The 18,288-nt window shown below is 41.3% G+C and overlaps 1 protein-coding gene across 1 annotated transcript; it reads left to right on the top strand.

Annotated features, from left to right (window-relative positions):
• Nucleotides 1-2,491: 2,491 nt before the first annotated feature.
• Nucleotides 2,492-17,885, top strand: MYLIP (myosin regulatory light chain interacting protein). The gene is made up of 7 exons (XM_063160222.1): nucleotides 2,492-2,682; nucleotides 3,693-3,883; nucleotides 12,668-12,853; nucleotides 13,597-13,794; nucleotides 14,135-14,299; nucleotides 15,730-16,150; nucleotides 16,492-17,885. The coding sequence occupies exons 1-7, from the start codon at nucleotides 2,596-2,598 to the stop codon at nucleotides 16,579-16,581; spliced, it is 1,338 nt and encodes a 445-aa protein (XP_063016292.1). The 5' UTR covers nucleotides 2,492-2,595; the 3' UTR covers nucleotides 16,582-17,885.
• Nucleotides 17,886-18,288: the final 403 nt, after the last annotated feature.

The following is an 18,288-nucleotide window of genomic DNA, read 5'->3' on the forward strand; positions in this document are numbered from 1 at the left end:
ATTTCTTGCACCTTCTTCTGTGACATCTGATATGAGCTACTGTCAGGGAGAGGATATCAGAACACTAATGGCATGAGTCATTGTGGCAGTTTTGGTGTTTCTTCAAAGCACATCTAGGACTTTTTTGATTATGACAGAAAAATCAAAATGACACAAAATACCACAACACCTCAATATGTAGAAGTAAAACTAAAATAGAACTAAAATCTAATTTCCTGCATCCACTCCAACAAAAAATAAACAAGAAGTGGGAACTACAGGCTTTTCCCCCCATACTAAAATACTTGGTAATTTTGTGTTAGTAGCTAATCCCCTTATAATTAAGCCTTTCCAAAAGAGTTTGGGTTTTTTCCATCAGAAAATCTCAGAGTTGAGATGCAATTAATTTCGCAATTTTGTTCGTCTTTCTTTCATATTACTTCTCTTTTTCAACCTACCACTCTATGAATCTGGTCCTTTAAGACTGTAAGTTCTTCAAATTAAACACTCTAGACCTGAGCAGGAAAATCTGAGGTAGGAAGTGTGCAGGTGAAATGTGGCACCACTCAGGTTTGACATCTTGTGTCCTGACCCTTATTTGTCTGCTACTGTTCTGCCTGGTTCAGAGCTGAGAGGTCTTCTAGAGTTCACACGAACAAAATGGATCAAGCTCCATATACCTTGTGTGCAAGAGTTCCCAGCAGAATAAGCATCAGTTCTGAGCATTTTTTTGTTGTTAAAAATGGAAAAACTAACAACCCTGACAAGCATAGCAGAAATTGTGAAACAGAAACAAGTGACCCATACACATGTGAACAAGCTAATATTCAGCCCTGTGGTGACCTTGTATTAGTGCTGTGGTTTGTTCTTCCTATTATACTTCACTCTGTTTCCAGATCCCCATTTCCTGTCACAGCTACTTGTTCAGCTACTTTGTCTGCACACAGGAGACAGCTCATGTGACAAGTGCCCGCTGCAACCCTTTGGGCACTGTCTGAGAGAAAAAGCTGAAATATCTTACAGTCTTCTGCCTGGTGACAGCCTACTTGTTCCTTACCACTGCACTGCTCAGTATGTCTTTGATCTACACTTCTCTTGGGCAACATACACAGCGTGCATTTTGTACTTAGTCCTCCCTGTTGTTTCAATTTACATTGTTAAAGCAGCCATAAACCACTTTATGCACCTTGGGTATGCTTGACAAACACATAATTCCAAGGGCTTGCCTGGTGTAAGTGTTCTTCTCCTGGTTAGGAATCATCTACGAGATTCATGTCTACAGAGTCTAAGCAGTGTAAAATCTCCAGTATCCCTTGGCATGGTGGTGCATGGAGGCCGTGACAGGGCTTGACCAGTCATTCTTCAAATTTCCATCTTCCTCAGGGTTTTGCATTCTTCATAACAGAGTTGAAGAGGCCAAAGAGAGTATGGGAGTGAGAATATCAATTTGAATTTTATCTTGCATTTAACAAAAAATGAGTGTTTGAAAGCTGGGACATGAGCCAGGGCTCAGGGGGACTTCATCACTTTCTACAGTGCCCTGAAAGGAGGGTGTAGCCAGGTGGGGAGCAGCCTCTTATACCAGTCAACCAGCAATGGGACAAGAGGACATAGTCTCAAGCTGCACCAGGGGAAGTTTAGTTTGGAAATTAGAAATAATTTGTTCACAGAAAAGGTGATTAGCCATTGGAATGGGCTGTCCAGAGAGGTGGTGGAGACACTGCCCCCGCAGGTGTTTAAGGAAGGACTCAACATGACACTCAGTGCCATAGTCTAGTAGTTGACATGGTGCATCATAGGTGGGACTCGACGATCTCAAAGGTCTTTTCCAACCTAACCAATCCTGTGATTCTATGAAGGCAGTATTTGGTTGTCATACAGCCCATGGCTGCCCTCTTCTCACATGCATCACAGATTGTTCCTGCCCAGCAGGCTTGGCCCCCACCTGCACTTGGAAGAGCACACCTTGCTTTCATTTAAGTGGACACAACGCCAGGGTGAGCAGCTCCGGGCCCTGGCGGCTGAGGGAGGGTGAGGGGGGCTAAGGAAGGCTGACGGAGGCTGAGGGGGGCTGAGAGGGGGTGAGGCGGGCTGAGCGAGGTTGAGGGAAGCTGACGGGGGCTGAAGGAGGCTGACGGGGGCTGAAGGAGGCTGAGGGGGGCTGAGGCGGGCTGAAGCAGGCTGAGGGGGGCTGAAGGAGGCTGAGGGGGGCTGAAGCAGGCTGAGGGCGGCTGAGGCAGCCCCGCCACCGGCCCCAGCGCGCCCCGCGACCCCGCGGGCACGGCGGGGGGCGCCAGAGAGCGAGCACAACACGGGCCCGCGCGGCCATGGCGGCGCTGATTGGCGGCGGCGGCGGCCCGCAGCCACGAGAGGCGTCCTCTGATTGGTCCGCAGGTGCGGGCCCGGGCGGGGCGGGGCGGCAGAGGGTACATAAGGAGGGAGCGGCGCAGGCGGCGCGCAGGCGGCGCGCAGGCGGCGAGGGGCGCGGGACGGGCGCTGCCGGGGTCCGGGCGTGGGCGGCGGGCGACGCGTGTGGGGCTCAGCCCGTGGCGACAGCGACAGCGCGGCCGCTCCGGGTGTCCGTGGCGGTAGCAGCGGAACCGGCTGTCTCCAACCATGCTGTGCTATGTGACCAGGCCGGACGCGGTGGTGATGGAGGTGGAGGTAGAGGCGAAAGCCAACGGCGAGGACTGCCTCAACCAGGTGAGGGGCTTCTCCCCGCCGCCCGCCCGCCGGACGCCAGCGCTCGGGGCGGGGGCTGTGGCGGGCGCAGCGGTGACCACGGGGCATTGCCGAGCGCTGGTGCCCGGCGGCCGCACGGCTCCCCTGGCAGCCGGCCGCCCTCTCCCCGCGGCGGGGCCCGGGCGCCAGGCGAGGGGCGGCGGTGGCGCGGGGCTGGGCCGTGCGGGGGCGGCCGCGGCGGTGGGGGCGGGGAGCGCCGCAGTCTCCCCGCTTCTCTTACGGTTTTGGTTTCTTATTTTGATTTTCCGGGTTTTTCTTTTTTTTTTTTTTTTTTTTTTTTCCCAACCCTTTCTCCATGGTGAATGCAGGAGGTGCTGCATCCCACGCCACGGGGCTTTCCAGCCCCTCTCCCGTGGGAAGCGCAGGCCCGGGCCTCGCCACTGAATCCCGCTGGAAGTGTCCCCGGGAGGGGACAGGAGTGGGGCCACAGGCGGGGGATGTAGCACCCACTGCATCCAGCCCTCTCCATCCGGGCCCGAGCGGGCTGGAGCTGCCGGCCAGGTGCATTCTCGCCTTTCCGTCACCACCGCCTGGCTGTGGCTGCCGTGGGGATGCTGGGGGGACACGGACGAACAGTCCTGTGTGCTGCTGGCACATCAGTAAAACTTGTGGGTGACTGTACTTCGTCACTCCTGCTTGCCCAGCAAGTGCTGTTGGCTACGATGTTGAGGAGCAGATATTCTCCTCTCGTGGAAATCCGCTGACCCTCTGAAGTGTCTGTCCTGAGGGTGAAATTTGACCGTGGAAGCCCATGTGTATTTTGGCTAGTGGAGAAATTCCTAGTGCATGCTTAGTCATTTTTTTTCTGGGCTGTTTTGTATGCAACCTAAAATCCGAGTGATTAAGCCTTGTGTAAAGGTGCTAACAGCAGAATTTTGAGTGTGCTCTTTAAGTGAGCAGTCTGAAAGACCACTTCAGATGTTACTTTTCATTGTCATGTAGCCTGATTGTAAAGAATCTTATTCTTTCAGGTTTGCAGAAGGTTGGGGATTATAGAAGTTGATTATTTTGGACTGCAGTTCACTGGCAGCAAAGGGGAGAATCTATGGCTGAATTTGAGGAACAGGATCTCCCAGCAGATGGATGGTTTAGCCCCTTATCGATTGAAACTGAGAGTCAAGTTTTTTGTTGAGCCACATCTTATCTTACAGGAACAGACAAGGTGAGTAAATACGGTTGTAAGCACATTTAATATTTTGCTTGCAATTTCTGTAACTTACAAAAGTGATTGCATGCTGGTTTTATTTTTTTATCATATGGTAATTTTGCGTGACTTTTCTATGTAGTTTTAAAATCTTAGTGTTTTTGAAGTTTATTGCTTTGTTTTAATAAAAAATTTAATTAAATTGGCAACATTAAGCTTCGTGTAGCTGCCAGTAAGCAATGAGTGTAATTTTTTGAGCACTTAGCGTTGAAACTGGAAGAAACTAAGTTACAGTAGCAAACTTTTTATATGGTATTTTTGTGTCCGATAGTAACCTCTGTTCTGTGGTGTTACTCTAGGTCATTCTGAACCACTAGTACAGAAAGGCAGGAAATAATTCCTCCCACAGTGCAAAAAAACTTGCTGAATTCCTTTTTGTCTGGTATTATGTTACAGTAACTTTCATATAGCTACAGGCCCTTAGAGGCTACAAAAGAAACAGCTGTCTGGCTGCTTCTGTGGCAAGTCCTCTTAACTAAATTGTCCTACTGTTATTAAATCAGAAGGAATAGTCTTCTAAAATTAGTAGGGAACACTTGCTTTTTCTCCTTGAGTTTGATTACCACATGAATTGCAATGGAATTATCTTTAAAGAATGCTGTACACATGTGTATTTAATGTTGACCTTCCAACTACTTTTTCCTGTTAGTTTTGGATGGTACAGTTAATAGGAATGGGGCCAATTGAAATCTAGTGTCTGTATGATAATGCCAAAACCCATTTTCACTACTCACCTGAGCTTGTTACTCTCAGAATCATTAACTTAGTACTTTCAGAATTAAGACCATGAGTACAACACGGTGCTTTTGCAAAGAATGTCTAAAGAACTTGGTCAGAGGCTGACAGTCTGATTTGATGTTTATTTCATAGGAAAAAGGCTTTAAATTTAATTTTTGATCTAATGTGTAGGGGAGAGGCTTTTGGGGGGCAGTGGTTTCAGCTCATCAATGTGGTTGAAGTTTTCAGAATGCTGTGGTGGTAGACCATGGTTGTCCTGGATAATAGTTTCAGTTAGGCAAATGCATTTAAACTGAATTCCAGTTCTGATATACTTTTATTTAGTAAATACTTTCTGCTATCCATGGCATGTGGTGGAATATTTTTCCTTAAAGAAACTCTTATTTAAATATTCTTGGTAAGTATAAAATCAAATAACAAATGGGATTTGAGTTGAACAAAAGGAGCCACACAATTTCATACCTGATGAGGCGAAAGAGATTACCCTGAGCATGTCAGATGTGTCTCTGCTCACAAATCAGGGTGAAAATCTGAGGAAACCTCCAAGTGGCATTTTTATGCTATCATTGATGAATGCTTGTTCAACTTCACCAGGCTTTTACAGATGTCTGTGTCCCTGCCTTCAGCACTGTCGATGCAAGACCTGGCAGGAGGTGGAAGTTAATAGAGAGGTTGAACTGGTGAAACATGCCCCAAGGGCCTCAAATACTGGCTTGTGTAGCTAAAATGTAACAGAGTTTGTACACCTACATCAAAGCAGCAAGTATTTCTCCACTGTAAAGATGACTTAAAAGGATGTAGGTGGGGCAGGCTTTCTTTTATGTGTTAAGACTGTTCTGAAACTAATATTTTTAACAAACAATTTAAAAATTAACCCGGGTTTAGGCACCAGAAGAGATATATTAAAACCAAATACAAGTTTTATGTCAAGTTGTAATGACTGCCTTTTAGTTGTATATGCCCAGTAGTCCCCATGTAGCAGGTCTAGAATTCCAGTGTCTGTGGTAAATGTCTATTCTCCTGGATTGTTAACACTGGGTTTTAGTAGAGTGGCTTTTTTTCCTACTTAGGTCTGCTTGAGGATTTACATATGTGTGTAACTGTGAATTCATACTTAGTGTGTGTGTAAACATGAAGGAGAAGATTAAAAACTTGTAAACCTGTTGCCAAACTCAAAAATCAATAAGTATATCATAGATTTGCAAGGATTAGCTGTACAATTAAAGCTGACACATTGTTTCATCTTTATCTGCAAAGTCTTGATGAAGAAAGTGATGGGTATCCTTCGTTTCCTTCAGCTGTTGTGTCCATATTTGATGTGTGGGGTGTTTCTGGCAGAGCTGTTGCCTTGTGGTCCTGTGTGTGAAGAACACTGGGGAAGTTTTCCAGTCTTTTGCTTGCAGCTTCTGATCCTCTTTTTACATATAAATTAGATGCATGTTGAGACCGCTTTTGAAATCTGAGAAGCTGCAAGTAATTCTAAATTTTGTTGATGTGCTTCATCTTGATTATAGTGGCAAGCGTTGTGACTGAGTGAAAAAGCAAAGGGTTTTTTCTGTATCCTTAGGAACCTTTGCCAACCCCAGTGTCAGTGCTTCATTGGAGACCCTTGCCTTGCACTGGAGTTTAAAACTCAGGTGTATGTTTGTTTGTAGCAATTTAATGTTCAGGTTTCTACATGCTGTGAAATCCAATCTGGCAACAGAATGTCAGCCTCTGCTTCTGTTATCTTTATCAGCCCAGAGGAAGATTGCAGCAAATTTTAATATTCTTATACAAGGCAGCCTTCTTGCTACAGAGCACAAAGACAGCAGGTTATAATTTTACCTCTGACCACTGTGGCAACAAACCACGTTCACTAAGTGTTTTGGGAATCTGAGAAGTGCGTGGAGAAACCCTTTCTACTGCACTTTTTTTACAACATGGTTAAAAACAGTTTATTCTTCTTTGGATCTCAACTTTTAGGTTTTTTATTTGACTACCTGGTACTGAACTGCACCACATGATTTCATAGTTTAGACTTGTTTTCAATGGAATAAAAGCGCTTCAGTGCAAGAATGTCATTCAAATTTAATCTGCTGCTGTCAGAGATTTACAGACAAGTCTGAGATGTGAACAGCATGCTGCTTTAGAGGCATTTGAAGAGCTAGCTATAAGTTTTCTTTAGCATGGAAAATCACACTGGCTTGAAAAGGATTGTTACCTCTTTGCTCAAAGACACATGTGATGGTCCAAGATCGAGATCATAACTCTGGCTTGTGTCTTGTTCATTTTCACTGTTTCCTATTTCTTTGATAGGTCGTGCAACAGTTAGGGGTGGAAAAAAAGCAAACCTACTTTTCACTCCTTTGCTGAATGACTTGTGGGTGGTTCACGTATCAAATGTTGTGAAGTGTTGAATTGCAGTAAGGAGCTAGGGCTTAGCGAAAGGATTATACTTCGCTGTGGGAATTTTCAGGAGACTTTTTGCCGGGGGTGGGCCGGGAGGAGGTGCCCAGGAGCGGTGCCGGTGTCCGGGGCAGGGAGGCAGCTCCGGTGTGAGACAGCGCAGCCCTGCCCTGGGCAGAGAGCTCCGGGCGTCGGCCGCAGGCTGCTGTGGAGCCTGGAAACGTGCGCCCATGGTGCCCGGCAGCAGCCTGGGAGAGTGATGGGCTTAGGCTTTCAATTCAGCATTATTTGTCTTGTGTAGCGCGACTGAAAGCCAAATATTCACATGTAAGCTACAAAATATGTCAAATTCTAGCGAGCCACACAGTATCATGAAGCGTTCAAAAGAGCTGTGTTTTGCCAACCTTGAAAGTGGCAATTATTGTTTTTGAAGTTGTTAAAAAGTTGTGTGACGTTTGCCAGTATTTGAATTATATTTTCAAAGTACAATTTTTGCTGTGTTGTCCAGTTGTATTGATGAACTAGTTAAAAATAAGAGTGGCCTTAGATGTGTTGAGGAGTCAGATACATACAACAGGATGGTTTTCTTGCTTTTTATCCTATAACATTGGGTAGCCAGCACAGCAATGGTGTGGCCTTTGTTTACCAGGCAATGAAAGCGTTTGTGATTGACACTGGGGTGAGTTTAATGGATCTGTTTGTCTAAGTCAGAGTTAATTGCAGCTGGTAACCTTTTATCCAGTTATGAGCAATGAACAACATAGATAATGAGCATAAAAAAAGAAAAAAACATTGCTTTTTTTAAGGTAGGGTGGCTTTGTCTGCTTTTAAAAATAGAATTATTTTCTATAGATTTAGAAATCTTTATCAATATATTTTTAGAGAGAACAATCATCCCTCTTAATTTTGATTTTAGACTACAGAGCAGTAAATGTACTGCACGGTAGGAAGGAGCATCTACCCCAAAGAGAACAGGTAGTTCCTTGGGAGGCATGCCAAGATTCTTGCCAGTAGTCTGGCAAGAGAATGAGGTCTTTTGGCTATGCTTCTAGAGGTCATTAGTCATATGCAGACACCTCTTTGGTGAAGGATTGGGGTTTGTCACTTCCTCCACTGACAGTTAAATTTAGAGCTTAAATTTTTTAGCTACCATTTTGCTCTGTTTCCCTTGTTTTGATTAAAAAATATTAGTAGAAACTACTAGTAGTGCTGCAGAGCCTTGATTCCTAATACACATAATTGTCTTCAATGAGTTACAAAAGAAAATATGATCTTGTGTTACACGTATTTTTTATAGTATTTTTTTGTGGAGTTGTTACTGCCAGTTCATTTGGATGAACACTATCTAGGTGATTTGCCCCCTCTTGGAATTCCATTGTGAAGTACTGATGTCTGTTTCTGGTAGCAGTATTCAGTATTGTCAGCCTGCATAAATTGCTTCAGAGGGAGGCAAAAAGCAATTAATGTGATTGATATCTGGGTATGTGGCTTTGGTTTGATAGCTATACATTTTTGTGAAATGGACCATCTGCTGAAATCTTGCAACCTCCCCTTTCTACAGTTTTTGTATCAAATTATTTACATCCAACTGCAATACATTAATCACACCACATTTGATTTTACTGCTTTGTATGTACATAAATCTTAAATTATATGCAGAACATGGATCCAAAAATAAGGATGCAAAATGAATATAAAATCACCAGTGTAGCTAATGCTTGAAGAAAATCTGGTCTTGTTCTAATTGCAGAACTGCTCTTTGTTCTTTTGGAAAGGAAGAAATCTGTCTGGGCAGTGACTGATGGAGTGTAGCTTTAGCAAACTTAATGTGTTGCCCTCTAGTCAGTGTGCTTAGGTAGTGTTTTGAGCTGCCAAACTCAGAGGAAAATGTTCCACAATTGAATGCACAGGTATGTGTAGGTAGCATGGGGTTCAGAGGGGCAGAAAAGGCAATTTTGGGTTACACAGACTTGTCTTTTGTGCTCATGCTGTCACATGTACAGAACTTGGGCTATAAGTGCCACGGGAAGTTCTGCTTGTCCTTAAAGCTGCCACTAGTTGATCAATGTCCCAAGGTGTCTGGCAGGTGTTAGGATGACAAGGAGTCACAGCAGTTGATGGGCAAAGTTCAGAGTTTGAACTTTGTGGAGATTTAAAGACTAAACAAACCCTCGGCGAGGGTAGTAAAAAGCTGCAGAATGTGCTAAGGGATTGTTGGGGCTGGGGTGGGGGGTAGGAACAGTCAGACATACCTTTGGTCTGACTTCTCAAATTTGTAACATGTAATATTAATGTATCAAGGGCAACTGAAGTGTGAATGATGCAGAAACAAAAACATTTCGTTTCTTATATGGTGGACAAACTTCAGCTTTTCTCCCAGCAATGCTGGAAATGCAACCTTTAGGGAATGTAAAAACAGTCCAGTTTTTAGTTTTAACAGTTCATTGTTCTAAAAGTTGCTATGTAAGAATTCCAGTAAGTCTAAAATACTAGTGCTGAAATAATTCCTTGGAAAAAATGTATCTTTTGCTGTTCAACCTGACTATCTTTAGAGGTGAGAAAAGTCTTAATTTTTTTTAATCATATCTAAAGGTTCTGAAAGAGAGACAGGATGGTGGATTGTGTATGAAGTGATTAGGTCACAATCTAATTTACAAAAACTTAGATAAATCCTTTCTTGTAACTAACTAATAGTATCTGTGATATGAGCAGGTTTTCTACAAGACAGTCTAATGGGTCCTTTAGGATTTGCAGAATTAGATAAGGAACTGCATCAAGGATCCTGATGCTTTAGTTTTGCTTGACTGTATTCAGCAATAAAATCACATTCTTAGGCCTTTTTCTTTAAGGATCAAAAGACTTTGTTTAGTTTAGTGTTAAAAACAATTAAGTCTGTGTTTGTTATCAGATTGTGGCTAGTGTCATGTTTTGGACCTTCGAAGAGGAATGATTTTACAATGGATATTAATATAACTTTGAAGGAGTGCACTCTGCAGCAGGATGGGCTAATCCAAACCACTTTTTCTGATGTGTTCATAACCCTCACTGTCCTTCAGTTTCTAGGTGCCTTTTCTTTGTCAAACACACTTAGAGTCTAAACAAACACAAAACCTCCAAGAACAAACAAAAAATCCCACCAACACACACACACACAAAGTTCAGGTAGCACATTCTCTGCTGCCTTTGGTTCAGGCCATCTGCTCTAACAGGTCAGTGTGAAGTTCTTCACTGCCCTGTTATGGGTGCAGTTTAGGTTATTTAGGTGCAGATGGACTGAATTTGCATAGCTAGTTACTTTGCAATAACCGTCCTTTATATGTGCTGTTTGTTCTATTTATCAAAAAAAATGCAAAGTAGCTGAGTATTTGTGAGATGCTTTCCCTTATGTGCTGTGAGCCAGTTAAGGGAAGCTACTGCACATTAGCTGATGTGATGCTACTTCACATTGTGCTTTAAACCCATTTGTCTTCCTGTGCCATTACTGGCTTTGTAGTAATGGAATGTGACAAGCCATGCATCTGCTGTTTCTGTAATTCATCTGTATTTGCAGGAGCAATATTTTGGTTTTCAGCTCCCCTTGAGGTGTCAATAAACTCTTCCCAGTAAGGGGAGAACTCTTGACTTTACCCTGTGTAGTCAGTGCTGTCATATGAAAAAAACCCTGAATATACAATATTTTAGGTGTGGTAGTTGTAAATGTGTTTTAGCTAATGAGAAAAAAAGTCTAATCTTTCTTTGAAATTGTTTAATTAGTACTTAAAATGACTGGAAATCCTGTTCTAGTATTGTCAGAGGATCAAGAGTGCATGAGAAGCTGTTTATTTTATGAAATGTTGATTAGACTTAGGGAAAGGCCTACTATTTTAATTTATTTTGGCCCTGGTGTTTTCCTAATTTATACTGAATTCTTTAAATCTATGTGCTGAGCACAAAAAAAGAGTCTGTACAACTAAATAATCTTAAAAGGCCACAGATATGCCCTTCTGGGCCCCAAGCCCAAAGAGCTGTGACTCTGCAAGGTAGGAGAAACACATGGGAGCAGTGGTTTGACTCTCAAAAAAACAGCCTAAAGAAGGAATAACCTGCTGACAGTGGACACAACTCTCTCTGAAGGTCTGGTCCCCTTGCCACCTCAGGTTGTGTCCTGCACAGTGTGAGGACATTGGCTTCCACCAGACCCCCCTCTAGAACTGCTGAAGGGTGTGGGTTGTTGAGAGTGATGCAATGAGGCACTTGCATCACAACTTGCATGATGCTGTAGCATGACAAATGGTTTGCAAAGGGAAGTGTTGGAGCTGTGAATCCTTGCAGGAAGTGGACTGTAGGAAAGCTTACAGGACAATTTAATATCAATTCTGTTTTGTCCTGATTCAAAAAATTGTGGATATGAGGCTTCTTTTGGGCTGGTATCTTCTTAGTTGCAACATTTACCAACAGAGCTAAGAAAGAACTCAACTCTTGTGAGTTCTGTATTTACTAATAATTCTGAAAAAAGTCTTATTTGCCTTGTTGTACAGAGCAATTATAGAATGCTACAACAATATATGTAAGGCTCAAAATTCCAATTGGAAGGAACGCTCATCACTTATTAGCATCTTCAACTTCAGTGATGAGAGGTTAAATACAGAGCTTCAGTAAAGCTTTTCTTAAAAGTAGATTCGACTTCATTTTAGAAGAGTAAATGTTGTGTTCCTGTGGAAGCCAAGACACATCCCTGTGGGTGCTAGGCTTCATTTATTGAAAGATTTTTTTTCTGTGATACATAATACTCCATCTGGCTTCCATACATACATTGAGCCTTAAATGGTAAAAAATTTATATTGTGTCCCCTGAAGGAAAACAAGGATGATCTGTAGAAGATAGGCCAACCCATAGGGGATTATGACATGTTGCTGTTAATGTTGGTGAAAATGCTGATTTGTCTGTCAAGTAACCTATTAGATAATGAAGAGCAGCTTTTTGAGTTTTCAGCAAGCTGTCAAACCTGTCTTGGTCTCAAGTGCAAAGGTTGATCTGACGAATGCTTACACCATAGCTGTTTTTCTATTTCATTCCCCAATGCCTTTGCAGGTATTTCAAGTTGCTCTGTTAATCCTGTTCTTGGCAAAAACACCGTGGCTGTAGGGGCAGGGGCATTTCCAGTGTGCAGAGAGAGTATGGCTTCCCCTCTTGCACAACAGAAGTGTGAATGTTTTCAGATGCTTTTCCCAAATTTGCTTTTGTGAAATGAAGAATAACCTGTAAGTCACAACAAAAATGTAAACATGGGAAACAAATTGAAATCTTTCATTGATACTTTACTCACTAAATTGAAATTACTGAGTGGCCTTAGGAGTTAAAGCAGTTCTCATTCTTGAGATATTCAGGATGATGGTGAAGTGCCCTTTTCTTTTAGCAGTGATTTTAGATGCCACCTTCAGTTGTAGCTTTGTTTTTAAGAGTAAGTAAAGAATAAGATGGAGGCCCTTTTCTTTGCCTCATGCCAGGCTTCATCTCCTTGGTGCATTCATTGCAAATTCTTGATTACCAAACATAGCTGGGATGTTACTTGTTACTTGTCTTGATTACAGATATCATGTAACACTGTGTGAGCAAATGTTTCTGATTGTGTTGCAGGCATATGTTTTTCTTGCATATAAAAGAAGATCTTCTTGCTGGTAATCTTCAGTGTTCTTCAGAGCATGCAATTGAACTTAGTGCATTGTTGGCACAGATGAAGTTTGGAGATTATAACCAGAACACTGCCAAGTACAGTTATGAGGAGTTGTGTGCAAAAGAGCTCACCACTACCATTTTGGAGAGGTAAAAAGCACAATCATCTATTTTCCTTTTTGGAGACCAACAGCAGAAGATTTTGTTATGCATTTAATTGCTGGTGATATAGTGTAAATGAGTAATTTTACAGTAATAGCTTTGGAGTTCAAAATCTCAAACCTGAATGTTTGATGTTCTGATTTCAGTTAAATTTTTAAGTTCAGTTATGAGGTGAAGTTTTGGCTGGTTGGTTGGTTTTTTCTTAGGAAATCTCTGGTAGGTGAGGAAATACAGATATATTTAAGTATCTGGAGCAGGGTATTTAAATTGTAAGTCTGTCTTAGACCTGTACTTGTGAATGAAGGAATTTATTTGGCTTAGTACCCTTACTCTGAAAAGTAAACAGAATTCTGAAACATCTTCATAGCTCCTGAATATCAGGAAACATTGTGTTTCATACTTTTCTGTGGTGTTTTCTTTAACTATAAACTTAGTGGTAGCTCAGGGAAATATGTTGGGGCTGATGGTGTTATTTGGAAAGCTTTGATTACATGTAGCTTTTTCATTTCTAAGCAAATGCACAATGCTTTCTCCTTGACATTCTTAGGATGTTTTGGTAATTCTCAACAATTTTCAGTTCATAATTGCTGGAAATCTATAGACAGATAAAGCAGGTCAGGAGCATTTACTAATCTGTTTAACTAGGTCATCTAAAAACCTATGTTAAAGCTGCTGACAGTAACAGCAGATATTTGAATTATTTCACCTATCCTTAATCATTTTATCAACAGCATTATTACAAAGCACAAGGAGCTAGAAGGTCTCAGTCAAGCATCTGCTGAATACCAGATTCTACAGATTGTTACAACACTGGAGAACTATGGGGTAGAGTGGCACTCAGTGAGAGATAGTGAAGGGCAAAAACTCCTTATTGGTGTTGGACCCGAAGGCATATCCATCTGCAAAGATGACTTCAGTCCAATCAACAGGTATGTGTTTCCTGGAACTGTTTGCATGATCAATTTTTCAGAAACACTGAGCACACCCCTAGTTTTCCCATCAATACACAAAATGGCTCTGACAATAACTAAAAGAGACTATTGGGATGTAGGGTCTGAGGGCAGTACCTGCTTGTAATCGAGATAAAGAAGTGACCTTAATAATCTTGATTTTTATTAATATTTTTGAGCCAGCATCTTTAATCAGCATTGCTGACTACCATTAGAAATCATTGTAACTTCTGATAAAAAAGCGCTGTAATAGTTAGTGGAAAAATGCCCTAATCCTTAACAACTAAATAACCTTTCTTTTTTTGACATTAATTTATAGGATTGCTTATCCTGTTGTTCAAATGGCAACTCAGTCTGGAAAGAATGTATATCTGACTGTTACCAAGGAATCTGGTAATAGTGTGGTTCTCTTGTTTAAGATGATCAGTACAAGGGCAGCAAGTGGACTCTACAGAGCAATTACAGAGACACATGCATTTTACAGGTCAGTATTGCCCCCAGAGTCATGTGCTGCTGTTCTTCTCCAGTGTTTGATCTAAGTGCTTGAGCAGCCAGCAGTCCAACTGCACTTTGGAAATAGTCTGCAAAATTCCATTGTCTTTGCAGCCTCTCTTTTCCTCTTAAGTCCAGAAGCTGAACAGGTTTTTGCTACTTTCCATTTTGTGGGGTAGGACTAACAAGAAAAATAAGCAAAATTTTCCCACTGTGAATAACAGCATTTCAAAGTATAAACTTTTTATGTTCCTTGATACTTAATAAGCAATACATACATTTTTTGTTCCTATGTAAGAGAGAGAATGAGAGCAGTGGGGCAGATCTGGTCATTCAGAATGTGTAGATCCTTTATTTGGCTCCTTCAGTTGTTAGGTTATCTGTATGCTGCCTTCCCATCCCATATATTTAAACCTTCTTACAGTTCCTCTGTCCTTGCTCACATGCTCAGGATTTTGCTCCAGGCCAGCAGCTATCCACTGTCTCTGTCCTGTTGTTCTTTGAAGGTGGGGTGCTATACTCATTTGTTGGTGGGCAACTTTTCAACCCCCTTTCATTCCCATGTGGTGTCCAACACTTATCAGTAAGACTAGCTCTCAAACACACTTAGTGTTTTCTTGAAATTAACTACCACATCCTAATTTCAATTACTTCTTGATCTTTGTATCTGCTTACAATTTTCTGTTCTTTGCAGTTTGATTTTAATTTAAGCAGAATTTTAGTTTGGCAATAGCATTTGGCTATAAGCTTAGATCTTTGACCTTAGGCCCTGTGAGGCTGTAGTCCTTCTGTTCTGTTTGTGCTTTCCTTCCTATGTTGCCTAGAGAAGTGATATGCCTTAATAGGCTTCTGAAAATTCAACTGGATCACTGAAATATGTGACAAGCATGGTTAGGGTGGCTGAAATGCACAGTGGCAAATACAAATGCCTTAATTCTCTGTACTCCATTTACACTGGTTCCCTTCAGAATGGCATAATATTAGCATGTAAGGTACTGGGTGGAAATTGGGTTAAAAACATTACTTGATTCTATGATAAAAATTGAGAGCCAAAGACTCTTAACTGGAATTCTTTAGGGCAATGTTTGGAAATGCCATGCAGAAAGGTGTTGCCAGGCTGAGCTGTGGATTAGGCAACTGTTTGCTTTTTGTTAGCATAATTCTTTTAAGTCCCTTTCACAGGCTGACTCCATTTTACCAGACACTTCACATTTTGAAGATGTAAAGTAATTGTCACTTTCCATTTTACACTTTTCAAAGGAGAACTTTCATGCAAAGATCATTCAAGAGCTTAAATATTACCTCAGATGGTTTAAATTGCTTTAATTTCAGTGCTGTTACTTCAACTTTGGGAACAAATTACTGTAGGATCTTGTATTGGTATTAACTAACAAAGTTTGCATTTGTCCTGTTGCTTTATAGGTGTGACACTGTCACCAGTGCTGTCATGATGCAGTATAGTCGAGACTTAAAGGGTCACCTAGCATCTCTATTTCTGAATGAAAACATTAATCTTGGTAAAAAATACGTCTTTGATATTAAAAGAACATCAAAAGAAGTTTATGATCATGCAAGGCGAGCTCTTTATAATGCTGGCATTGTGGATCTTGTTTCAAGAAGTGATCAAACCCCACCAAGTTCCCCTCTTAAGTCTTCAGAAAGCAGCATGAACTGTGACAACTGCGAGGGTCTCAGCTGCCAACAAACAAAAGCCCTGCAAGAGAAGCTGCGCAAGCTGAAGGAGTCCATGCTTTGTATGGTGTGTTGTGAAGAAGAGATAAATTCAACCTTCTGTCCCTGTGGCCACACAGTTTGCTGCAAGTCCTGTGCTTCCCAGTTACAGGTAAATGCAGTGCTATTAAGTTATGAGTTACCATTTTGTGTGGAAGGTTTGATTTTTTTTTTAATATTTGATGGTCATAGATTAATATGTTTGTGTTGATGCTCTAGTAAAACTACTAAAATTTTTTTGTGGCAAACAAATTTCAGAGAGCATTCTGTCTAAATGATGTGCTAATGTAATTTGTAGTGAGGCTAAGAATGAGCTGCATGCTTCCAGCCATACCCTGTCTTAAATATGGGATGATGGAAAAAATGCTGTTACTGTGTATGTAAAGTCTCCAGGAAGTGCAGAGACTCCCAAAACACAAAGTAAAATAATTTCCCAATGTTTTTCCTTTCCAGTCGTGTCCTGTTTGCAGATCTCGTGTAGAGCATGTCCAGCACGTGTACTTGCCAACCCACACCAGTCTTCTCAATCTGACTGTGATATGATCTCCGTACACACTTCAAATGCATCGTGTACCCTTCAAACTGCACTAATAACAAATGCAACCATTGATTGTGAAGAAGGCAATCACTCTGGCACCTATGCACGATCAGAAGCAAAAAAAAAAAAAAATATACTGCATTTTTTAACATAAATATTCTTTGTTCAGCATGTCCTAAATGGTTTGGGACATCTTCTGAGAGTAGAAGTGTAATTGATTCTTGTTCTTTAAAGAATGATCCATAAGTTTGTAGCATGGCAGTGTTGCCACAAAGCTCGGTAACCCTGGAGAAATGTGGTGGACACATGCAGATGTACCTGGCAAAAGCAACACAGCCTTTTCTTTTACATGCTCTAAATCTTTCTTAGTACAGTTGCACTGTTTATTTTAATAGTAAGACTTGCTTTTACACATACCAGTTTAGTAAGGCTCATAGCTTCTGCTTTTAGTAAACTGCTTTTAAGAGGAGAGATCTCTTTTTAAAAAAATAGTTCTTAAACTGAAGTTACAAGGCTTCAATAAGCAGCTGTGCTTAACTCAGAATTCTATTACACAGAAAACAATTCTGAGGGAATAGCTTTGGAAAGGGAGGACAAGATTGTTAATCTTCAAGTATTGAGGGTGGGTCAGGAAAGTCTTGTGGTTGCCAGTGTCCTGTGGAAGCACTGCTATGGCAGTTCATTCACAGTCTCAGTGGGCAGGGTACTCGCAGTTTTCCAACAGTGCACTTCTGGCTGGTGGTCTTGGAAGCTGCAGGCAACTGCTCTTCAAGTTGGCTTTATTTTTGGAGACTGATTTTAAACTATTAAACATACACCAGTAATCTATAAGGGTTTTGTATAATTTTAAATGCTTTCTTCAGTTAGCATCGTTAGCAGGAAATTACTTACCCAATAAAATGTTTTTGATTTCCACTCCCCCTACTTGGGCATTTTGGGCTCTGGTTCCTAGTGTCTTCTCCAGGGTACAGAGAGAACTGGAGACCATGTTTGGGTGCAATACTGGCTTAATCAAAGCTAGAAAAGTACACTGTCACTTTACTGAAATTCTCTGACTATACTTTTCATATTGCCTTAATGTAGCAGTAATGTGTGTTTATGCATCTGTTTCTTTGCACAGACATTTTGTCAAAATATTAAAACTCTACTTTTTTATGACACATTAGCATATAAACCTTACTCTAAGAGGGTATTTATTTTTTCACTTTGTAAAGAAAATTTTGTTTCCTCATGAAGCAAGAGCTTTGTCCTATATTGTAGGCAGCTTCTGTCTTTTTTATATTCAGATTAATAAAGGACTTTAAAAATCTTTGTGTTATTGCTGTGACGATTTTCTTCTGATATTCATCTGAGGCATTACTGAACTGAAAACACAATGCAGTATTTTCATGTTTAGAGTCTTGAATATTTTGTCACGTTTGAGGTAATGAGGTTTTCTCAAGTGCATGCAAAGGAGGGAAGAAAACTGACATTTGTTACAGACAGTGAACTTTTAAACAGCTGACATATTCAAACTTGTAGCATAGCCTTCCAAATTGACCTTGTGAAGAATATTTTCTACAATAAATTCCCCAAATCTGGGGCACTACACCTGGAGGTATATTATAGCAGAATGAGAGAAATTCAAAAATGCAGCTTGAGAGAAGAGGGTTGGAGTTTCAGTAGTCCTGTCTAGCAAGTTTTTGATTACAGATGTGTTGGTGTCAATGTTT

This window comes from Melospiza melodia, chromosome 1 (genome assembly GCF_035770615.1).
Source record: "Melospiza melodia melodia isolate bMelMel2 chromosome 1, bMelMel2.pri, whole genome shotgun sequence".
Lineage (NCBI taxonomy): Eukaryota > Metazoa > Chordata > Aves > Passeriformes > Passerellidae > Melospiza > Melospiza melodia.